The following is a 25,105-nucleotide window of genomic DNA, read 5'->3' on the forward strand; positions in this document are numbered from 1 at the left end:
GCAGAAAATATATTTATGGTGGAAGGAGGATCTGTCATTTATCACCATTCTCTTCGGGAGGCTCAAGGAAAAATATTTGTAGCTTCAGGGAGGATCATGACAAAACAAAAAATAAGTCACATCCGTCTTATGATAAATAACGTACAGTCTCTCAGCTGAATTATTTTTCTCAAAACCTAGTCTCACTCATTTCCCTTTTCCCTGCTAAGAATCCATGACAACAAATAAAATACTTAAAGTCTCCTGTGAAAAGGTTCAGCATCAAAGAGACGATGCACATTTAAAAGATGTGTCTTTATTATGGAATGAAATATAAACATTTTAAAATAAATACATACAATACAAACATAGAATTATGGTTTTTCTGGATTTCGGTCTGATGTCTCTGCGTCTTCGCTGCATTGTGACTCGTCTTTGCTGGATTCATCCGCCAGTATCTCCAAAGCAGCACTTCCTTCTATCCTCCTCACAGTCTCTCCTTTGGCAGCGAGGATTTCCTCGATGTTTCTAAAGTGTAAAGCAGCAGAGTGCATGAGAATTACATTGTACAGTAGTTACTGCTTAATCAAATATGTTTATTTCTCTCGTGCATTTTAAACAATGTGTGCTCCTTGGACATGCTCAAAGGGTTGCAGAGGTGTTGCTTGTCAATGTAACAAGTATTTTGTAGGGGTGGGAATCAGCAGAAGCCACATCATAATACAATTTTAGCATAATACTCAATTTATAATGCAATGTTATTGCAATTTTAAATGTTTATGTTAATATGCTGACTATTACATATATTGCAAATGATTACCACTTTTCAACTGCAAGTCATATCCCAATAGGATTACATCTGTTTGATTTTTCAATTAGAAAGTTTTAATCTAACTTCAGTCATTTTAGTTTATTTTGTATTTGCAATGTTAACAATTAATATAACAATCAATTGACACGTGGCATTCGTGTATCAATACAATATCGCCACGCAAAATATCATAATACTATTCTGTATCAATTTTTCCCTGTGATTCCCATTTACTTACAGCCTTTGCTCTACACAAATCTGGGATCTGTCTCCCCTCATACCTCCCAATGATGTGCATGTTCCACTTTCCTCATCATCTGTCTGAACTTAAATATTTAAAAAAAAAAATGTCGCTGCTGCGTTAAAAACCAGCTGTGCACATGTCTGCTAATAGTATAAAGGCAGCAAGAAATCGCAGACCAGAAGTTGCAAAAAATATTTTTTAAGTAATTTTCACACAGCTGCTATTACAGAACTTGTCCACCAGAGTGCACTAACGAGTTTATTTTTCAACTGTAAACGGTCCCACTGTGTAATGCATGACTCGGTTATAATTCTTCTTCAGACAAAATTACACATCACCAACCTCTTCCCCTCCAGGTCAGAGAACCAGTTGAGGTTATCAGCGATGATGTGGTGATTCTCGCATCCTGGACATGTCACGATCACGACTCCTTTGTGATAAGCCACTTTGGATATCTTCTGTGAGGACCTCGTGGAGCAAACCTGCAAAAAAAATGACACAGCCTGCATGTCAGGTAAAAGACTCATGTCACGACACATACAAATATACCAAGACAATAAACATGTTTTGGGGTTTCAGAAACTCTAACATCTGATGAAATCAAAGCAAAAGCAACGTCCCTAACTTGGTATTGGTACCTTGCACGTGTAAACCAGCTGATAATGTTTGGGCTGGATCTTTCCGACAGCGTCACTTCTGATACTCGGTGAAGTTGAAAATACTCTGCAGCTGCTGACACGAGCTTCACATCTGTCCGCTTCACATCTGTCCTTCACATCTGCTAACAAAACACGAAAACCTCTCCGGTGGTTTTGTCTGGCGCTGTCAGGACGATAGTTGAGCGCAACACAGAGTCGAGAGGGCGTCAAACGAGCGTGTAAACTCCGACACAAGCGGCCGACAGTCTGCATCCTCCTCAATAACCAGGGAAACGCAATATATCAAAAACAGGAGCGCAAAAACAGTCTAACCGCTAACGTTTAAGTATGTGGCGACATAAACATTACTCCTGATTTCGTCAACGCTTGTCGCGGCTTGATGACATCACGTATAGTGTCATTTCAAAATAATAGAATTTATTTTTTATTATTAAAAGTGTTTAGCGTTGTGGTGACATTTCAGTGGATGTAAGTGCGAAAGGTTTGCGTAAAACGAATATATCTCTAAACAGACAAAAGAAAAGAAGTGAAAGTGAATTATGTGATAAAGTTTAGTGTTTCTGAGATCTGCTTGATGGAAAAATACTATAGGGGAGAGTGGGGCGGTTTGAACCACACCTTGTTTATAGGAAACCGTCTAAAATTGGTCATGTGACCGCAAATTTTTGGTGAGTAACATCAATAATAACATCAGAAAATAATAGAATGCATCTCCACATGGATAAAACCCAGTTGATAATACAAGTAAAAGTAAGATTAAAAAAAAAGGATAAAAATAGAATGCATACCATCAGATGGTAAATAAAACCCAGTTAGATAATATTTATAAAAAATAAAGCTAAAATGGAGTGTATAAAATGCATAAAATTACAGAAAATACATTTTAATACATTTTAAAGAGGGACAGCAGTGCGAAAGTGCGAAGCATAATGCAAAAGCATGTCTAAAGTAAAAAGATACGTTTTAAGATTTTTTAAAAAGCTGTTATTGTGAGTGTTATTATTGTTATTGTTAGTGTCATTGTTTTTTAAAAAATTTATTGTATTTATTTATTTAAATGTCAAAGAAGTAACGAATCCTGTGTCTGAACAATGACACATAAGTTTAAAAACAAAATGTACATGTGTTAGTACTGCAGGAAGTCACAATATGAAGCTATACTTTTAGCATAATTTTAGCTCTAAACTGCTGGATGATACAAGTTTGTGACATGAATGGGATAATTTGAGCCAAAAGGCCTGGGGGGGGGGGGTCGAGCCAGTGACCCCCTTGTGATAATTATTACTTTACTGTTACTCTATATTGTATTCTTACATTTAATCACCAAAATGATGTGACATTTTGAATTTTAGACCAAAAACCATCATGCCACACTTCTATGAACGGAAGTATTTGTGGTATTGGACAGAGCAGTGTAAGAGGTAACTTACAAAATGTGAAGTCGGTACATCAGGTAGCAAATTGACGGGATGACTTTAAAGTGGAACAACTACGAGAAATAAAAAGAACAGGGTGTAAGATTTACCCTTATGTGGCTTAACTTATTGGGAACAGGTTGAGCCAAGAGACTTCTTTTTTTGAAAAGTCACATTTTGAGAATGCTTTATTTTAGACCCAGAGTGATTATATGTGTAATATACTGTATGTACATATTTTATTTGGAGGCATTACTGTCAATTTTTAATACAAACATATGATCAGCAAATTAGAGGGCATGTGGGGGCAGAGCCAAGGTCATCATGGCGAAATAAGAGGGGAAAAAAATAAGCCAGAATAAATAATAAGTAATAATAAATAATAAATAAGCTGAACCAGAAACCGGGCATTATCCAGACCCACTCCATAACAACAGAAGACATCACAACATCCTGATCAATTTAGTTTGGCCATCTCAGTAATAAACAGCCCCGTCAGCTGTAAATGTCTTAATCGCAGTCAAAAGATTTGTGTCTAAGTGTCTGATGTGAATCATTTCAATGCAATGAACATCATAATTCCATTCTCTCTAATAGTCCTCACTGCAGCGGATGCCATACTGGTGGTAAATGTCAGATCAGCCTCACCGTTTATTGGCTGTTTTGATTTTGTGACTGTCTGCTCAGAGTGTGTGGAGGCAGTCCTGCAAAAGAATAATGACCTAGTTTGCTTGAAGTTTATTTTCACCCATAAAGATGGTGCAAGTTCATCTTCAAGGATAAAATCCGTAAAAACGTTTTTAGTAAACATCCTTGTTTGGTGATTTCTTTAAACACAGCCACCATAGGCTGACATAACGACTTTAATATCACCTCTCAGATTCTTAGATTTTCCTTCCAACCTCAAATATACATCTGAGGCAGGATCCTGTAATTTTACTGCACTAATGTATGTACAGATGGTTATCATCGCCTCATGGTCAGCCAATGCTTTGGAGGGAAAAGGAGATTATGTAACATCTTAAATGAGCTGGTGGTGACTGAGGGGTGTGTTGCTTAACCCGGAAACGTTGGACAAGCTTGTTCAGGGGGAGCTGCAGTCAGCCTGACAGGAGGAGGCTTCCCAGCGCTGACACACTCCCTGTGTGAGGAGTCTACATGCAGTTTACACACTGCATTCCTCTGTTACTGATTTCACACTAATTCCTACAACCTGAACAAAGAGGGATACCAGCAAAGGGCTCACTGTCATTCAAGATAAACTAAGAAAGAATGAATATTTTAACTTGAAGCAAGAACAGAAGAGAAAATAACAAAGAGGTGGGGTTAAGCCTTAAAAGGTAAGATGTCCAAATATTGCTTGTTTAATATCACACCATGGTAGTCTATCTGACATTCAGCGCAATACATTTTTACATGGGGCATCTACTCTTTATTTACAAGACCTCACTTTAAGCCAACATTTATTACTTAGTAGGAACAGTCCTCTCTTTGTTTTTTGAAATGGATATCTTAAGAAGTTGGTGTATGATTTCTGATAGATAAATAAATAGATGGATGGATGGATAAATAAGAGTTTTCACACTTTGTTACGCTACCTCCGTGCTTTTACTTTGACAGCGGCTTTGTCTGTATTTCCGGCAGGTTCGCGCAGCAGTTGTGTTCGTGAGATCCCGCGGACCCCTCGGCTCGTGCCTTCGTGTGTTTTTTGTCCTCCGTCACTGTGGTGCAGGGCTCCGGCCCGGTGTCCGAGCAGACACAGCTGCTGAGAAACGTTTGAGAAATGTGTCACCCGTGTGCGGCGGAGGCGAGAGACACCATCTTTAATAAAACAGGTGTGTCTTTTTTTTTTTTTTTTGTCCTCCTCTGTCTCTGATGTGTTTGACGAGCTACAGTGAGCTGTGAGCTTTGACTGCCGCAGCGTGCTAACTGGACAGCGTTTCCCGTCCAGTCTCCGCTGACTGTTGTTGTGGTAAAGAGACACTTAATGAAAGGTCGCTCTCTGAGACAGACAGCGTGTTATTGTGTCTCGTAATGCCACATGAATAGCTAATGAGACATTTTCGGTCATATCAGTAACGTTTGGTCTGCTGTTGAGGGCCGGCGAGGTAACGCTGTTCTGGTAGGTGTTACATATGACACACACAGTTTTGGCGACTAAACTCAGGGATAGTAAGCGGTCATTTAAAATGCATATATTTGATATACATTTTGCTTTGTATCTCAATGAAATGCGTCTGCTTTTGCTGTAATAGTTAAATTGTGAATGACAGCCTGGTATATTTGCATTTTGAGGTATACTGTTGAATTCATAGTGTATAAATCTTTCCTCACTGTGTCTACATTATGACATAAATATTGCAATGATACTATAAAACATAGGTTCCCTGTAATAGCCTGTGTAAGAGCTTAGGCCTATTTGATTGGTGTGTTTTATATTGTGTAACTTTTTTTAAGCATAATTGCAGTCCTCTGGTAAGGGGTGAATCAATATTGGCTGAATAGCTGATCACATTAGTTAAAGTATGTAATGAACATCTGCGTAAAGAGGTTTGAATGGTCTTGACCCTTGTTTTAAATGTATTTGTGTGTGTGTGTGTGTGTGTGTGTGTGTGTGTGTGATTATGACATCATCAGTGAAGAGAAAGAAAGTAGCTTTTTGTGAGTCTGAACCAGTCAGACCTGGTCAAGACTGAAATCAGTGCCCCCTCTGCTGCAGCTCCTAATGTCACACTCGCATGTCTACGGTTCGAGGCTTTGGCAGAGGGGCTGAGATCAGAGGCAGTGATAACACTGTTTTCACTGCTTCTTTTGTTTTTGCAGACCAGGGAGTATCTCGTGTTTTGGCATGGATGTGTTCAGAGACCTGGCTACAGTGTTGAAGGCAGCGCCCTGCTAATTCAGATGAAAGTTGCTCAGTGGCGCTTAAAGCCAAAAACGCTCAACTACCGCATATAAAGTTAGTCAGATTTTTGGCTCTGCTTCCGCATCATTGGGCCAATAAAACAAGTGCAGCAGAGATTTCCGCAGGCCAAGCTGGCTTCTTTCGGTTCAGCGCTCTGCTAGCTTAAATGGGGATAACATGATTTAATCTAGCAGATCTTCTACACTTTCCCAGTGTTATCGGACTGAATGGATCAAATCTTCATAGTGAAACAAGTCGTTTGGCGGGGGTTGTGATGCTCAATCAGACATCAAACACGTTTGCAGATTTCACATATCTCCGCACATCAAATTAATTGCCAGTTGTCTGCTCGGAAATGGTTGTCATCAGCATGACATCATGATGATTCGGTCTATGGAATCAACTTTTTGATTGACTCAGTGGCACAAATTTCCTGGTACAATGGCACGAGTTTTTCCCTTACTCTTTCCTGTAGTTTTTTTAGGTGTTCTTTGACCTTTACATTTTTTGCGTTTTGGATTCTTAAGAGCTTTTGGACCCCTTTTATAGAGGCCTCCTCTTACTCACAGATCAGTAATGAAGGAAGGAAATGAAAACGTGAGACAGATGCAATCGAGGTAGTCTCCATTGTTTTAAGGCAGGATAAAGGAAAAGAAAATAATTCTTCACTTACCCAGTGTTTGGGCAAAAAAACGTGTACTCTTGGTCAGTCTTCATTTTGATAACGACAGAATAAACTCGATGGGCCTCAGTTTATTTTACTTAAAATGTTTAATACAACACAAATCAGATCTTGGCACAGCATGTGTGCATGGTGGTACCAAAAACTTCACAGTATAGCATGTTGTCAAAAATCATACAAAAAGTCATAGTGTAGTATGTCGTCCAGAAACCATAAAAAAGTCATAGAATAACATGCCATCCATAAAATCTCACACATCATACAGAAGCACGAGTAGTCAAGCTGTCTTAGAGGAGTCTAAATAATTGTCATGTAAGCCTCAGTCCAAGCTGTTTAACAGCGTGAGCCTCTAGAAGGCCCTCAGCGTAAGTATCTTAACCTTCAGACACACTGGAGCCTCTTCACGTGCTGTCTGCAGACAATGAAGGACTCTGAGGCCTTTCAAAAATACCAAACCATGATTATGCTATATTATACATTTCTACACTTATTAATATTCATAATATTCATAATGACATTCAGATACTTTCGTATTTAATCATTTCACCACTATAGGTACCGAGAAATATCCTGAGTAAGTTTAAGTATCAGAATCATATTGAGAAAAAAGTTGGAACAGTGCATTGCTTTTTCTTGAATTGAAGGTTGAGCGCTGGAGCTGCAAATGCCGACTATTTTATTATCAGTCGCTACCACATACCTTCCTGACCATCAGTTGATAATTTACATTACACAATGTCAGAAAACGATTTTTTTTAATATGAAAAGGAGCCAGATATCAAATTCTTTAAAAACATTGTGACATCTTCAAACATCTTGTTTTGTTTAGCTAACAGTCAAAACCCCAAAGATATTTTATGCACAATGATTTACAACAGAGAGAAACAGCAAATCCCATTATTGGACAAGTGGGAACTGGGAAATGTTTGGTCTTTTTGCTTTAAAATGACAATACTGATCAAAATATTTGCAGATTAATCCAGTGTAAACTTACGAATCAACTAAGGAACAGATTGTCCATATGAAATGATCGGTGACATGGTTGCATTTTTCCCTTACATGCAGGTCAGTATTTGTTAAAATATTTCACCCAAAAAAAGACCATTGTATATCAGTTTTCTCAACATAGGGCAGCACATTTCTATTTACTTTCTTCTCTTTTTGAAAAGGAAGATCCAGTATAAACTGCAAAGAGACATCCCAGTCAGGATTTTCTTTCTCTATTCTTGTGTCTGACTGTAGTTTGAGTTGAGACTCAACAGTATCCTTGAGGAAAATTATAGTTGACTCTGTAATATATTGCTTCTCACAGCAGTGAGGTTCGCCCGCACCTCTTTCAGCCCATCACAAAGACTGCCTACACAAAGGCAGCTCTGTTCAAGGAACATATTCAGGAGAAATGTACCGGGATAAGGCTACAAACAGGAAGCCAACAGCAGAGTTGCTTCATTTTCCAGTCTTGACCTTTTGGTTTTTTTTTTTTGGTTTTTTTTTAAGTACAGTTTCAATTTTAGTCTAAGTGCACTGTACTTATCTAATAGTAGTTAGGGTGATCAGATAGCTCTAGTCAGCAGGTGATTTACTTATTTTTAACAGAGATGACAGATCCCAGTTTAATGTACAACTTGTGATTCAGTGATTCAGTGCCATACAAAGTATTCAGCGCACTCACTTTTGAGGCCAGTTGAAGTGGGTATGTACGCAAGGGGGATGGTGTCCCCCTCTTGCCTCCCACCTCAAATCGTCTACTGGTTTTAGTACCACATTGGAGAAATCTTTTACACAGATGTCAAGCTATAGGGCTGCAACGAATTCCCTTCTTTACACCGCCTTTGCATTTTTACACAGATCCAAATGACAACAGCATCATGTGATTTTTAGATAGCATGCTGGCATTGCGGAAGCAAAAACGGTGTGACATATAACACACCAGCGTCAGACTCTAGTGTGACATATAACATACATGTTGGCAGCACTTTCTAAACAAAAACAATGGCATAACATGTCAATAATAATCATTTACCATTGTCCTCAGCGTGGAGGGTAAGGAGCTCCCGGGCCTCATTGTTTTCTCAATTTTCAGATAGTTTTGAATGCGGTTCTTCTTTGAGTTAGCTGCTAACTAGGGCTGCAACCAATTATTAATGTATTAATCGATTAATTGGATTTCAAAAAGTAAAAACAGAAATAATAATAAAATAAATATTTTTCTCCCCCATCACTTTGTTCAAAAACATATTATAATTAACAAAAGTGCTAAAAGTACAGTGCATAAACAGGTGGTTGCTTGAACATCCCTGAGCTGTCAAAATAATATTAAATTATAAATAACAACTAGCACATAAAAATCGCATAATTGCTAGGGCATAAAATCAAATATGAAACAATTCAAAAACTAAATGTGGACAGCTTTTACAACATACTGTTACGTTTCCTCACTTTCAGACTGAACATACATGATTCTTTTGTCGAGACTTACTCTGCTGTTGAGCTCTCCTCCTCCTCACTTTTGATTTCGTTTTAGATGCTGCATCATAACTGTCGTGCTTGTGTGCCTTGCGGTGCCACTTTTGCATATTTTGCAGCTAACATACTTCCTTATTTTGCATAACGTGAAGTGCTCCCAAACTTTTTTTTGTATGAAACATTCTCTCTGCCTCCGCCATGCCTCTTCAAAACACCGGCTTCTCCTGTCTGCGTGTGACGTAAACAGTCCTGTGACACAGCGACTGACGTAATAATCGCACAATACAACAAATCAATAATTTTATTCATTGCCAACACATTTAATAATCGATTATAATCGATTTTTTCGATTTGTTGTTGCAGCACAACTGCTAACTGCTGCTAGCTGTTTTTTAAATCTCAAAAGCTGTGTCGCTAACATAACAGTTGTCAAATGTCACACCCATCTGGCCCACGATCCCGTTCTGCCGGCTGTTCCTTTCACACAGAAGTTTATTCTGCGCTCTTGCCACCTCTGTTGCAAGAAAAGGCGAGAAAAATCTGTCCTCCCCATTCTGCGATTATATGTTTGTTTCATACAGAATGGCGAGGCATCCTAATAGCGTTATATTCCCACCTCAAACAGGCAGCGTAAAATGAGCTTTTGGTTTAAACTCTGGAGAAGTAGTGAGGGAAGAAGGGCAGTGTGACAAGATAAGGGGCTTGCAGGTTGTTGTTTGTTGTCCTGCGTGAGGATATTGTGGAAAAAATCTTGGATGTTCTAAAGATGTCAGTGACCGTATGTTTACGGGAATGGTATGCGAGGGTCTTCAAAAACTTATATTTTAAGACATGACTAATTGTTTTTACAGTTTACATTACCTTTTCAGTGCTGTCATGTGATGAGCCATTATCTACATAGTTTACGTTGGGGAACGCGCCTGCCTCAAGCTTGTCTGCTATATGTATATGACACAGGAAACATAAAAATGTGAGCAGGTTGTTGATCTTTTTATATAAAACTTTAGCCTCAATATATTACATGTATTATAATGAATTTGTTGCCACAGTGAAATGGAAATTGCATTGGTGCCACAGATTGTTGTTTTTTATACTGTGTGACTGATCAGTTAGAGGTGTTTTGGCAGCTTTTGTGCTGTGATTTCTGAAGTAAAGCAGCAACCTAACAGAGGAGGCCCACAGAGACTGTACTACCATTCTGGTTTGAACTGGATAAAACAAGGCTTTTTTTGTGACCACTTGACCAGCTATCCTCTTTCATCCTCTTCTTGTAAGTAAGGGCTGAGTTAAGCAGACAGGGAGATACATTTTTGGAATAGGAAAAGAAAAGTCATCAGAAGGTTATATGTGGATATACTCAAAGATAACAGCTTAGTCTAGTGTTAACATAAAGCTTGAAACAACTTGCAGAAGGAAAAAAAAATGCTTAGATTGCTGACTGTTTTGCATTACTCACACATTTACTGTGTGAGGAAGTAGCGTAGTTGCGGTTTGACAGTATTCCAGTATAAATGGACGTTTGGGACAGTCTCTCGGTTTGGAGGTTTCTTTGTTACGTTGTCATTTTGCTGAGAGCTTTCCAGTCAAAGTTCAAGTAGTTGTTCAGTATCGCCATTGATTCTGATTATTTAATCTTTGTTTGAGGCAGTGAAAATAGAAAAAATAGAAACAGTCATTCATGTTTTTGTTTTGTTTTTTACATGTCTAAGTGCGATTTGACCTCTATAAATGACATTTAGAACTATTAGCCTTAAAGAAGGGGCTTTTACAACTTCATTGTGTCGTGAACATGTTTGTGCAGGGAAATCACTGCTCATCAGGAGATAGATGAAAAAACGGTGACTTGTGTGTGAGCATGCATGCTGTGTCAGGATCTGTGGTCCTTTTGCTTCCAGCTTACTCTGCAGTCTCAGAACCGCAGTGTTATGTTGACACGTACAAGATGCTCAGGATGTCTCAGATGCACAATAGACTCTACAATGACTGCCAGTCATGTGCTACTTGGCCTCAATCATGCTGACTGGGCTGCATATATGATCATGAGTTCAGGACCAAATTGCTTATCTGTGTCATCTATACATTTTTTTTTTTTTTAAAAAATGACATGCATGATATACTGCAACCAAATGCACAGTGTTTTGGAAACAGGACTCAACAAGGTTAAACTAGACTTCTTTCTAATTCCTCTGCATGAGATGTAAAAAGAGCAGGAGGTCATAGTTTTACAGGTAGCTATATTGAACTGCACTAATTTAGTGCAACTAATTTGAAGATTTTTTTTGAAGAAATTTTGATCGGTGTTTTTCACTAGATTCTGACATTTTATAGACAAAATTAATCGACTGAGATAAAAATCAGAGTAACTGGGAATGAAAATGATCATTAATTGTTTCTTAAGTTGTGTTTAAAATACACACATAAAGCACTTTAAATTGCTATTTTTTTGTAACTAACATTGGCATAGATGCTTAAAAATTAATTACTGATTAATGTCCTGTTGATCAACTATTCGATTAATTGACTAATTGCACTTATAGATATCAACTGTTTGTTGCTGGAGAGAGTGGATAGCTTTGAGTGCCTTGGTACCTGACTTGGGTGCTGCATACTGACTCAGTTTTTGAGAAAGGCAAGGCAGAGACTGTTTAACCTGAGACGCCTGAGGAAATTCAAGTTATTCCCTCAAATACTGAGGTATTTCTACTCCTGCACCATTGAGAACGTTCTGACAGATAGCATCATTGCTTGGTACGGAAACCTACCGAACAGGTCCGCAAAGCAATAAAAAGACTGGTTTATTCATCTGAACATATTATAAGTGCTGCTCTACCCTGCATGAGATGTTGCAAAAATAAGGCCAGAAGAGTCATGAAAGATAACAACCAGCCAGTAACAGCCTTTTTCTCTGCTAATGTTGGGAAGAAGATACTGGATACACCAGGCCTGCCTAGGAGCAGCTTTTACTCTCAGGCCTCAAAGATCATAGATCAAGACATTTCCCAATCTTATATTCACTATTACAGCCTTTTAAATGCACAGATTGAGGGAACTGATAGGATAACATTTCGCTGGGATTGTATTTTACACAATTTCATTTGGCAAATTGATTGATTGTAGATTGAATTGTTTCAGCTTTAATTCATTGGCAACCAAACACAGTAGGTTTTCCCATTTACTCCCAACACATCAGTGTTTCCAAAATACAGTCCATTAAGTTTTCAATTTGCCATGTCACCAACTGATTACCTATTTTTCTCTGTCTTTTTAGATAAACCATCATGATTCCCATCACAGAGCTCCGGTACTTTGCTGACACCCAGCCGGCATACCGTATCCTGAAGCCATGGTGGGACGTTTTCACAGACTACATCTCAATCGTCATGCTGATGATTGCGGTGTTCGGTGGTACGCTGCAGGTCACGCAGGACAAGATGATCTGCCTGCCTTGCAAGTGGGTGGTCAACAAGTCCTGCGAGACCATGCCCGTCCCAAATGTAAGCACCGCTTACGCACCGGAACCCAAAGGCATTCAGTATGACCTTGACCGTCATCAGTATAACTATGTCGATGCAGTGTGCTACGAGAACGAACTCCACTGGTTTGCCAAATATTTCCCTTATCTGGTGCTACTCCACACCCTTATCTTCCTGGCCTGCAGCAACTTCTGGTTCAAGTTCCCCCGCACAAGCTCTAAACTGGAGCACTTTGTCTCCATCCTCCTCAAGTGCTTCGACTCCCCGTGGACAACAAGGGCTTTGTCTGAGACTGTGGTGGAGGAGAGCGACCCCAAGCCTCATGGGAAAATGAACGGTTCGATGGATAAGAAGGCTTCATGTGTGAGCGAGGATGTTGAAGCTAGCGTGCCCATGCTCCAACGAACAAAGTCCAGAATTGAACAAGGAATTGTAGATCGCTCTGAAACTGGAGTTTTAGATAAAAAGGAAGGAGAGCAAGCCAAAGCCCTTTTTGAGAAGGTGAAGAAGTTCAGGATCCATGTAGAGGAGGGTGACATAGTATACCGTCTTTACATACGTCAAACCATCATCAAAGTAATCAAGTTTATATTGATAATTAGCTACACAGCCTACTATGTACACTACATCAGGTTCAGTGTGGTGTGCACAGTGAACATACAGAAACTAACCGGTTACAGCACGTTCTATTGTGCTCACCCGTTAGCCACTCTTTTTAAGATATTGGCCTGTTTCTACATCAGCTTGGTGGTGGTTTATGGTCTTATCTGCATGTACACTCTTTGTTGGATGGTCAGCCGCTCCCTCAAACGATACTCCTTTGAATCGATCCGCGAGGAAAGCAGCTATAGCGACATCCCTGACTTGAAGAACGATTTTGCCTTCATGCTACACATGATAGATCAGTACGATCCTCTTTACTCCAAGCGCTTTGCTGTGTTTCTGTCAGAGGTGAGCGAGAACAAGCTGAGGCAGCTGAACCTGAACAACGAGTGGACGTTGGAGAAGCTGAAGCAGCGCATCACAAAGAACTCCCAGGATAAGCAGGAGCTGCATCTGTTCATGCTCAGCGGCATCCCAGACACTGTATTTGATCTGGTTGAGCTGGAAGTGCTCAAGCTGGAGCTCATCCCGGATGTAACTATCCCACCAATCATCGCCCAGCTTTCCAATCTGAGGGAGATGTGGCTCTATCACACACCAGCTAAAATCGAGGCTCCAGCTCTTGCTTTCCTGAGAGAGAACCTAAAGTCTCTTCACATCAAGTTCACAGACATCAAGGAGATCCCGCTGTGGATCTACAGCCTCAAGAACCTCAGCGAGCTGCACCTAACCGGGAACCTAAGCGCTGAGAACAATCGTTACATCGTCATCGACGGGCTTCGGGAGCTCAAAAGGCTCAAAGTGCTTCGTTTGAAGAGCAACCTGACCAAGCTGCCACAGGTGGTGACGGATGTGGGCGTGCACCTCCAAAAGCTCTCCATTAACAACGAGGGGACCAAGCTGATGGTGCTCAACAGCCTGAAGAAAATGGTCAACCTGACCGAGCTTGAGCTTGCTCGCTGCGACCTCGAACGCATTCCACACTCCATTTTTAGTTTGCACAACCTGCAGGAGATTGACCTGAAGGACAACAATCTGAAGACGATCGAGGAGATCATCAGCTTCCAGCACCTGCACCGGCTCGTGTGCCTGAAGCTGTGGTACAACCAGATCGCCTACATCCCTATTCAGATCGGAACGCTCACCAACTTGGAAAGGCTGTATCTGAACAGGAACAAGATCGAGAAAATCCCCAGCCAGCTTTTCTTCTGTCGCAAGCTGCGCTTCTTAGATCTGAGTCACAACAATCTGACCAGCATCCACGCTGATGTCGGCTTCCTGCAGAACCTGCAGTACTTCGCTGTGACAGCAAACAGGGTAAGAGGCAAACAAGTTCTTAATTTTACTGTCTATGTGTCTTAGTGAAAATTTATTCTCGTTCCCTGTGTTCGTAGAGAGGTAATCCCCTCTGTCTTTCTATCATGTGTGAGTAAGATTAGCTCAAAGGCCAGATAAGGTATTTACAAAGGTCAGCGCTTATAACTATCGATATCTTGGTAGACAGGTTGGGAATTATGGCTTTATAGATAACCACATGGCAGAGACTCGCAGTTGTGTATGATCAACAGATACTTTGCTGTACATTCATCTTGAAATCATGCAGAAGTTTGAGTTGAAAACACTGATACCATCTTGGTCTGTTTTAGGGATGCATGATATATGTCATGCTGAAAAATAATCGGCCTATAATGGGAAATTTATATTAATATGTATTCTTCCGATAATGAAATTATAGCCGATAATTTCAAGCCAATATGCTTTCAGTGCCTTATTAAGGGCAGCATCTACACACAGTACAGTATGTAGTGATACAGTTTTGAGGTAAGTTTGTGAGCTGCCAATAAATACAAAGAGGAAGAAAAAGATCAAGCGCAGCACGCCGACTACAGAGCAAAACATGGTGGTCTCTTATTTGACATATCATCACTTGCTTGAGCCGGAAGTCATTGTGGTGCGCCATCTTGAAGATCATCCCAAGGCTGTTATTTCTGCTCTGAGGAGTAACTCCACCTGCCTCATCTGAATGGGATGGCGGAGAAACAGTACAAGAGTAAGTGCTCATTATTTAAAGTTATTTCGTGCTTTGAAATGTTTTGTTATTTTGATGCAACACGTGTTGTGTTCACAACCCATTTGGTTATGTCAAAACAGCACCTTCCTAACATCTGTGTTATACAGCATCAGTTATTTATTGGAAAATGTGTTACTTTGACGTGTTAGGAGGTGTTTTCTAACACATGGTATCAAATGTTATAGAACCTCCGAGGTCTGATAAATAAGGGATGCTGTAGGTATACACACACGTTAGGAGGATATTATGGTAGGATGGTAATTAATTACTTAAATTCATGTGGCTAACACATTTTTTGTAGAGCCCATCATCAATTGTGATTGAAATAATACGCGTTTCATGGTGTGTAGGATGCCCTTCAGTGACTGGTATGAAATTTGTCTCATTTTACAGGGACAGACGAAGACAAGGCAAAGTTAATTTAATACAGGTCCGAAAATGAACACCTCTTCACTGAAAAGAGGCATACAGCCAAGAAGGCCTGAGGGGTGAGTTCACTGCTTAATATTTGATTTGTCACTGTTATTTTGCTGCACCGTGTGATAATCAATGCAATGTCTCACTATCACCATTGTCCACATACTTACTAAATATAGTTGGGCAGTAATTAGATCTATTATGCAACTGGCTGATTGTAAGTGATCTCACTCAGGCTCTTCCCATCACTTTGCAAGACTCTCATGAGTTAAATGGCACCTGTGAGGATATGGAATAAACCATGCTATTAATATTCCCTTTGAGTAATGAAGTTAAACAGTTGAAAATGATCTGGTACTGTCACATCAATGAGAGATGCCCTTCTACTAATATTGAACATAACTATCTTGTCACTGGAATCATACCAGGGATTCCAGAAGTTGACATATTTGTCCTACAGGGAAATCATAGGGCTGATGAGGTTGGAGGAAGAAATGGGACAACTTAAAGTGAAAATGAAACATGGAATTTTGTGTTTATTATGAGCTCACTTCACCTCCATATAAAGCTTTTGTGAATGTTGTTATTTTACATAATGCGTCACATTCTAGTGGTTTCAGTGTGTGTACATCTCACTGGTAAATCCCTTGTTTGATATCTTCCAGGAGCTCAAAAATCCACAAAAGGAGACCGACATGGAGATGCCACCACAACCACTTGGCCATGGTTTTCTGTCATGCATGAGGCCATATGGGAGGCGGCCCCCTGTTGAGCCCTCAGTCCTGATGGACTTGTGTAACAAGAAACTAAGACCTCTTGGGGCTGGAGCCACTATATAGGGCCAGGCGTGTGAGGAGGAGGATCCTGTACAGCCTGGCATAAGTAGCAGTACCACCTCAGATGCAGATGATGAGCCATCCACATCTGCCTATCCACCACCTGCCAACAAACAACACAGCTCCAGAGGCACCTCGTTTTCACCGAATACATCTCAATCGTTATGCTGATGACTGCGGTGTTTGGAGGTACACTGCAGGTCACGTGGTTCAGCTACGTCGATGCTGTCTGCCACAAGAACAAGATACACTGGTTTGCCAGATATTTCTCCTATCTAGTGCTATTCCACACCGTTATCTTCCCGGGGCTGTAGCCATGACGTGGCTAGGCATGTGAGGAAGAGGATCCTGCATAGTTTGGCGGAAGTAGCATCACAGAGGCGGACGATGGGGGCGGCATTGTTGGCGTTCCTGGAGGATGACGCCAAGAAGGAGGACCAGCATTTCCAGGCAATGCAAACTCTTAAAAATTTTGGACCTTTTTGAAGAATTGGTTAAAAAACAATAAGTTAAGTGATTTTGTTTTTATTCATTTATTTATTGCATGTAAGTATGTTTTGTAAGTTTTTTGATATACTTTACAAGGAAAAATAAACAAACATTTGAATAAATAAACATCTGTTCTTTGTTTTTTGTTGTGTTAACAATGGTGACATCGGATTTGGTTAGGTCATGGCAGTGATTGCTTTGTCCATTCTGGGCTACTGTAGAAACATGGAACATGACAGATTTGGTGGAAGAGAACCCACTCCCTTTGTAAATATAAATGGCTCATTCTAAGGTAACCAATACACAACTATTCTTATTTTCAGGTGATTATACACTAAAGAAATCTACTTATCATATTCCATTTCTTAAATTATGTTTCCCTTAATTCAACCCTCCTGAATTTTGATATTTTGAGTGCCATGCCAAATCCTGCCATCACAGCCATGGCTGGATCTCTTCAGTTGGCTTCGGTTAAAGTTTCATTTCATACCAAAATGTTGTTTCTGTCATTCACAATGCAGGAATTTAATTCTGTTCACTGAGAAGTTTTCCTGAAAACACTTGTTTTTCACTCAGGATCATGTGTTTTCAGTAAAGGCTTCTATTACTGCAGTTTTACTGCGTTTGCTTGTGTGGTTGTATACTGAAAATAGGTTCCAGCAGGTTTATGTGCAGCCAAAAATAGTTCCATTAAACGGGACCCCTCTGGTGTCTGTTGTGTTTTTATGGCCTCTCTTACCTAAATCCTTTGTACACTGTTGGCACATTATCAATTCAAATGAGTTGCGTAATTGTGAATATTGTGTCCATGTGGGTGTTTTAGTAGGATGTGATTTCTTTGAACATCAATGAATGAAATGAAAATGAAATTTGTTTTTTTAGACTGACAAAAATAATTATAAAAAGGTCAAGGAGTTGATGGAAAATAAGTACATGAAGGCTACATTTTGATGGTCAAAGGTCAAGGTCACTGTGACCTTGTGTCCGTCTCATTCTCGTAAACCCAATGTCTGAAGAAGGCCTTGAGGGGAATTTACTCAAATTTGGCACTTGAACTCAAGAATGATTAGAATTTGGTGGTCGAAGTTACTGTGACTTCACAAAACATGTTTTTGGCCATAACTCAATGACTCATATTTAATTATGATGTCTAAAATGATGACGTTTTATATCCAAAAAGCCAAAAGTCATCTTTGCTGGGGCATCATAATGTTCTACAAAAACACTCCTCTGGCCATTACTCATCGTCATATCTCAGGAGCAGAAGAGGAGACATTTGTTCAGATACTGAACTGGTTGTATAGATCTTTTGTGCTGCTTGTGGGAAGATGTGTGTGAAGCATCCATGTTTTCACAGACATTGATGTAAACTGTAAGTGCAACTTGACTGGAGCGCACAGGCATACAACCGCAAGGTGGTAATTCTGGTTTTCTTTATGCCCTTTGCTCACATCTCAGATCACAGCCTCACCTGCCAGTGCATATTGATTAGAAATACAACAGTCAGCCTTCATGTTCGCCCGTAACTTCCACCCCTCATTATCCTTTCTCTTATCCTCTCCACTTAAGATCGAGACTTTGCCCCCAGAACTGTTCAAGTGCAAGAAGCTGCGTACTCTGAATCTGGGAAACAACTGCCTGCAGACGCTGCCGTCACGCTTCGGGGAACTCACCGGTTTGACCCAGCTGGAGCTGAGAGGGAACCGCCTCGAGTGTCTCCCGGTGGAGCTCGGCGAGTGTCGGCTGTTGAAGAGGAGCAGTCTGGTGGTGGAGGAGGATCTGTTCAACACGCTGCCAACGGAAGTCAAAGAACAGCTTTGGAGGGCCGATAAGGAGCAAGCTTGAGCTAAACTTCTGTGGAAAGCTACAGAGGAGTGAGGTTTGATTTCAGATCACATGATCAAGTGATATTGTTTGCAGCAGTGTCAGCCAAGCAGGCCCAGAAAAGTGATGGCTTGTTTGACTGGTGCTTTGGGGCTTCCTGGTGGGACACATAAAAGCAAGAGATGTCAAATTTCAAGACCTGCAAGGATTTCTTTATGTGAATCACAAGGAATAATCTCGATGATGAACGCTGGTTCAGTAATGGGGCTTTTCTGTAATATCATCCTGAATATAAAGCTGCAAGGATGCAAGCAGGCGATGTCGCATATGCATGCCACTGTAGGACCTTGCTAAAGCAAACCTGTTCATAAGAGAGCTGAAAAAAAAAACTTAGCATGATTCAGCCTTGCCAGTGAGCTAAATGTGCTCACTATCACATCTCTGCTGATCATGGGATACATGCACAAATTGAAAATGCTCGAAGCAGTGTTTGCCTGAACTTCCTTTGGCCTTGAGACTCAAAGTTTTGAAATTTTTACACTTACATTTGCCGCGCCCCATGTGGCTCAAACCTGACAAATGTTAGTAAATATATTATAGTGCGACCGACAGCCAGTGTGTCCAGGCATGAAGGTTTGATCCTGTTATTTCCTTCAGGCTCTCTGTATACTCAACACGCTCAGAGGCATCTTTTTATGTGAACAAAATTAATCCATGATGGCCAACAATCAACGGACCATCCCACAGCTGATCTCACAGCTTAGGCCTTAACTCAGAGAACTGATGAAACAACATCAGAGAAAACAATAGTGGACGAACTCTACAGTACATTGTCTAAATACCCTGCAGCTGTTAATTTATAACATCAGTCAGTGTGGCAGGCGATTTCTTAGCTGTGTGGGAGCTGTGGTTGAAGCACACTTTTTAATTTGCTTTTTGAAACATGTCTTAATTAGGCACGTCAAACAGGCTTTGCTTTATTTTATATGACATAACACGACATGCATTATTGGTGTGTATTGTGTTTTTTGAGACTGATTGTGATTGCACCTATTGAAACAAGGTTAAGTTATTTTATCTTCAAGATACATCATATGGTACTTTCAAATGCTACCACACATTGGTATCACGTTTGGGCCTGTGAAGGAGGCTGCGTTGCGATTGGTTCAGCTTTCAAGTGAGACGCAGTCAAAGTCCAATAAGTGACTGAATGCCACACATTTTTACATAGCCATTGATTTGCTGTTTTTGTGTAACTTTTATTTTAAGCTGCTTATGGAACATATAGTCAAATAGTTGATCTCAAGTGACCTTTGTTTAATTGAAGTCTGAAATGTATGTTGCTTCACATACTAGATTGTAGTAACACAAGGTGTCCTCCTGCTGACAGGAAGTAGACTGTCCCTGAATTAGAGATGCACAATAATGTCAGCTTGTCGTCAGTATCGGCTGATATTGGCATCAAAATGAAATATCTGAATTGGCAAACATGCTGATTTCCGCCGATATCACAAACCGATATTTTTTTAAATCATTATTGACATTGTGAACATTTAAAAAACATGAACCCTAAGTTGAAGTATTGTTCTTATTTTGCACAATGAATGAACATTACATACATTAAAAAGCATTGTATATTATGTCTTCATCTGCTGGTGGGACATCACAATAAGATTATGCATAATATGATGTTAATTCCACTACAGAAGAGGCTTGATAATCACTAAAATTAGGTGGAGGAAAAAAAAGTGAATATATTGATATCTGTATCGGTTATTGGCCAAAATGAAAAATCCAATATCGTTTATCCCTACCCTGTATTAAAGTTACAGGGAAACATAAACATTTAGAAAATTCCCTGTCACATTTGATTTCTTTGTCTGTTAAATTAAAACGTATGCAAGTTTGCACAATGCTAATCATACAACCAGAATACGATGTAGACTGACACAAAAAGTAAAAATCATGGTACTTTTTATGCTCAGACAGTATGATTTAGAATTATGAGACCTCAGATGATTGTTACCTCAGAGTGGATGAACTTGTGCAGATGTGAGACAGGAGAGTCTTAAGTAGCTGCCAGGTCCTGCCAGTCTCTAATACCCTTTTTGTTAAAATGGAACCAGTTTAATTCTGGTACCTGCACCTTTTGAGCAGTTCAGAGCCTTTGGACCAAAACTAAATTGGTTCAGAATCCAAAAAGTTTGTTCTTAGATGGAACCAAAAAACAGCAGGTTTTTCTTAACCTGAAGTGCAAACTGTGACAACATCAGTGCATGTGTCATATTCTGCAGGGTGGAAAGGGAGAGATGCAACAACAGAGAGGTAAACTGAGAAAGACGTTTAAGCGGTTCATGCTTGTTTTGGGGGTAAAAAGCAGATATATGTAATAACAGAACAAAAATCCACAGGCAATCCGCATTTTTTGCATTATGTAACACCCTACATTGACGACATATCCTTGATTACCATGATTCCACTCAAAAACTGTTGGAAACGCGGCTGGTTCGCTAGATTGTACCGAGGTTCCAAGAGTCCTGAAAGAAAACAATTTTAAGATCAAGAGATAATTGGTGGAAAAGCGGTTTAAAAAAACTGTTGTTTTTGGTGACACAAGTACCCAGCTGTTTGTATGCTAGCCCTTCTATTTATCATGCTCAGTTTACTCCAGAGTAAACTAGATATTTGTCAGCACTTTGTTTATCCACTCAAGAGCAAATTGAGGACAAACAGGAAATTACAGAGTGAAGGAAACTGGTTTTGACCGACCTACCCAAAGGAAAACATTTATTCACAGAGAGCATGCAAAATTTGATTTCCACATTCATGGTCCAAATTAGTGCAATGTGCTTTGTCTGCTTGAAGCACTTTTCTTGTTAAGACTTTGGATTTAATAGCATCATTTGAAGTAACCCTGCCATGTTTACACCAGCCAGCCAGGAATCTTGTTGTTAATATGGCCTTATCTTTCACAAGCTGTATGCCCTGTTAATGATCACAAACATCACATTCACTGAAATGTTTTATTATTGTATTTATTTTTGAAACATTTAAGTCCTATATTTTGAGGTCTTATTGTTAAGAGCTTTTTCTTTTGAATTTTATCTTGTTTTTTAAAGAATTTTAAGGGAAGTTTAGCAGTAATAATACACCTTTGTTCAAAGTGAATTTTGTTCCACTGAGGCTGTGGCTGAATCCAAATGCCCTTCAACGGGTCATTAGTAAACTGCTCCTGTTCTGAAAGAAGAGCCTCAGTCTTCACTGTGCTGAAAAGCAACCAGCTTTAGAGTTGTAAGCAAATGTCACAGATAAAGCAAAAAAGGAACATATTACACCAGAGAAACATAGTAATTCAAAGGCAATCTCAGTTTTTCCAGCATGTATAAACTTGTTTAACATCAAAAATGTTTTAAGAGGCATTTCCACTTTGATATGTCTGCTCTCATTTAATTTTTTGTGGTGCCAAGAAAGAACCCAAACATGTTTTTCCGTTACACTTTGCAGATAATGACCTGTTGTTGTTGTTGTTTCCAATCAGTGAATACACATGGCAGTGCTTCCCATACATTTATTTGTTTGTGATGGCCCGCCACAATTAAATCTGGCGCCATGTATTAATTTTATATTTTTGGAGCTGTCCCATTCTTTAGAAGCAGTATTGGAGCATTACGGTTATTCATGGGACCTCTCGGAATGTAGAATGTACCCTGGGCACAGACGGAGCAGCAGAATGCCAGACGCAGTGAAAGTGAAACTTAACCGTTCATTGCACTGGGTCTTAAAGTTTGCTTTCACTCCCTCTGCAGCAGCTGCTCTTATCTATCGATCTAAATAATTATACCCTGCAACTCAAAGTCCTCCAACTGCTGTTGTGGAAAAAAATAAGTTAGGACGAGCTTTGCCTACACTGTATTCACAGACCGCAAAAACATCTGCTAAAAAATGTTTAAAAGTTTGAAAATGTGAAGTGTGTTGACACCCCTCATCATCAGCTACTGACATACATAGATTCTCATTCTGTGGTAAACATTGATTAGGAAAGTCATTTTGACACTACCAAATGCAGTATATACATTATGAAAAAATATATCTTCTAGTGCAGTAGCTGGCCAATAGTTTGAGGGACAAATTGTAGAAAAGTCGTACGTCATTCCAAGCTAAATATGAGATAGTAATGTCTCATTGTAGTGGTGCAGTGCAGTTGTCAGTGCTGCTGACACAAAAAATCTCCTTCCTGCAGTGCACCACAGTGTCATACTAGGACGTTCAAACAATGCCAGTCAGTTGATGTATCAAATATCTTTTGGCCTTAACTTGGTGGTAAATAGAGGTTGGACAGTCACAGCTTAATAGACTTAATGACCTTTGTTTAACCTTAAATTTATCCTTACAACAGGTATATTATAGTGTATTTTACTCAAAGTTTGAGAGTGCCATAGAAATCTTTCTCAGGACATCACTGGGAAGTTATTAACATCTTGGATTTGCTAAAATTCCTATACACATATCTCCATTTCAGTTCAATCGTAAGTCTACGCCAGCATCACAACATATCTGCAGTCAGCCAAATGTCTCTGAGTCTCACTTTTTCCTGCTAATGTTTGGATTTATATCCGCAAATATCTTCTTTTTCTGACCTCCAGAGCTGTGACTGCAGCCATACAGACCTCGACAGTCACTTCCCTCTGAGTCACAAGATGAGCACACTAAAACCTGCAGCCAGACTCCCTTTCCTGTGTGTCAGCGTCAGTGAATCGGGTGAAGGTCTGAGCTAAGGTCAGTCAGCCATTTGCAGAGCACTAAAAGGAGGAAGTTTTAGTCACTAATAAAATGCCCCTTCGTTACTTGAACACTCCTATGCTGGCACTTTAGTCACGTTAGTAGTGGCCCACTCTCATTTTAATATGTTAAATAGTCCATATTTAATTTAAAAGCTTTTTCTTTTTTTTTTGCTAAAGTGCCAAAAAGGATTTGTTTTGAAGTTTATGTTGCCTCCAAATGTCTTTAAAGTATGAAATATCAAAAATTATATTCCTGTTATGTATGCCTTAAGTAGTGTAGTTTGTGTGAAACAGCATGATTGATTGGTTTATTTATACATAGGATTAACTCATTTAAACTACAGAGGTTTTACAGCAGTTTATTTCTTTGGATACCCACCATTCGCCCAAAACAGAAAGAACCTATGACAATCTAACATATTGTAAATGGAGGTGAGCTGACCCTCCAGTGTGGTGCCCACGCATTGTTAATATCTGTAATATTTCTGAAATGTGTACATTTTTTGGACGGTTGGATACCATTTCACTTGAACCCAAAAATCGCATTGTTCAAAGAAACTGCCATGATTGCATTGACATCTAATCGCTACTGATGTATACAACTTTTTTTTTTTTTTTTTTTAAATACATGATTGTATTTACTATGTACGATTTACACATTTCTGTATTCTGATGTCTGTAGATCGGGGATATATTGAACAGATCCTTTTTGTTCAGGGTTCACATCCATTTCATCTTGCAGCATGAGTTTGCTAATTCTGAACTTGTGTGCATTATAGCCATAAGGAAAGCCACTCCACTTAACCCTTAGCAGCAATCATTGTTGAACTTCAACTTTAAGCCTGATGGACAGACTCGTTTTAATCAGCACCGTCTGTATCACACTTGACAAGGCCTTTATTAATTAATTGTTGCCAAGTGGAATGAACACTGGCTTTTTAAGCGGGACGTCTGTAACAGTGGACAACTGAACTTTATTTCCTAATGTTCAGACCCTACTTTTTGTACCATTCTGACACATGATAATGAAATAAACACTTAACACCAAATACTGTAACAAAGAGTGAATTAATTCTTCATCTGGCAGATGTTTTCTCTTTCAGGGGAAAGTCCTAAGCATTGTGTAAGTTGACACTAAGAAGACTAATAGCCTTTGTGGAATAGATAGCTCTAAAATGAGGTTGTGCAAAAACAGGTTGCGCTTCATGGTCAGATGCTCTCATCCCTACCCAGATAACCGAAATGAGCTGGCTCAACATCCACCCAAACTCGGCACGTCAGAAGAAGTAAGTCTGCTGCATCCTGTAGCCTGACTTGACTGAGACTCGGGATGAATGAATAATGCCCCAGAATCAAGTCAGAATTCAAATAAAATAGCATGATTGTGGCTGCTGAATCTGCAATCAGTTGGTTGTTATCATAATAATAATCATAATAATAATAATTTACC

General features: G+C 39.6%; 2 protein-coding genes across 8 annotated transcripts; one reads left to right on the top strand and one right to left on the bottom strand.

The window, feature by feature from the left end:
• Window positions 1–275: 275 nt before the first annotated feature.
• dnlz (DNL-type zinc finger) lies at window positions 276–2,090 on the bottom strand. Its single transcript, XM_042508897.2, has 3 exons — window positions 1,673–2,090; window positions 1,377–1,516; window positions 276–507 (listed from the first exon to the last, which is right to left on the bottom strand). Exons 1-3 carry the CDS (start codon window positions 1,943–1,945, stop codon window positions 354–356), a joined length of 567 nt encoding a protein of 188 aa, XP_042364831.1. The 5' UTR covers window positions 1,946–2,090; the 3' UTR covers window positions 276–353.
• On the top strand, window positions 1,412–24,704 carry lrrc8aa (leucine rich repeat containing 8 VRAC subunit Aa). 7 transcript variants are annotated; one of them, XR_015775182.1, is made up of 6 exons: window positions 1,412–1,548; window positions 4,753–4,943; window positions 12,430–14,554; window positions 15,174–15,287; window positions 15,702–15,796; window positions 16,391–18,605. XR_015775182.1 is itself a non-coding variant. In XM_088071164.1 (4 exons), exons 3-4 carry the CDS (start codon window positions 12,440–12,442, stop codon window positions 18,893–18,895), a joined length of 2,391 nt encoding a protein of 796 aa, XP_087927290.1. In that variant the 5' UTR covers window positions 1,412–1,548; window positions 4,753–4,943; window positions 12,430–12,439; the 3' UTR covers window positions 18,896–24,704. The 7 variants fall into 7 exon arrangements, 4 of the variants coding, with proteins under 4 accessions (XP_087927290.1, XP_087927291.1, XP_042364828.1 ...); XR_015775184.1 differs by lacking the exon at window positions 15,174–15,287 and having other exon boundaries at window positions 16,391–18,604; XR_015775183.1 differs by lacking the exon at window positions 16,391–18,605 and having other exon boundaries at window positions 15,205–15,287; window positions 15,702–15,791.
• Window positions 24,705–25,105: the final 401 nt, after the last annotated feature.

The sequence above is a fragment of the Plectropomus leopardus genome, chromosome 20 (genome assembly GCF_026936395.1).
Source record: "Plectropomus leopardus strain MGB_pleo_1.0 chromosome 20, ASM2693639v1, whole genome shotgun sequence".
Classification (NCBI taxonomy): domain Eukaryota; kingdom Metazoa; phylum Chordata; class Actinopteri; order Perciformes; family Serranidae; genus Plectropomus; species Plectropomus leopardus.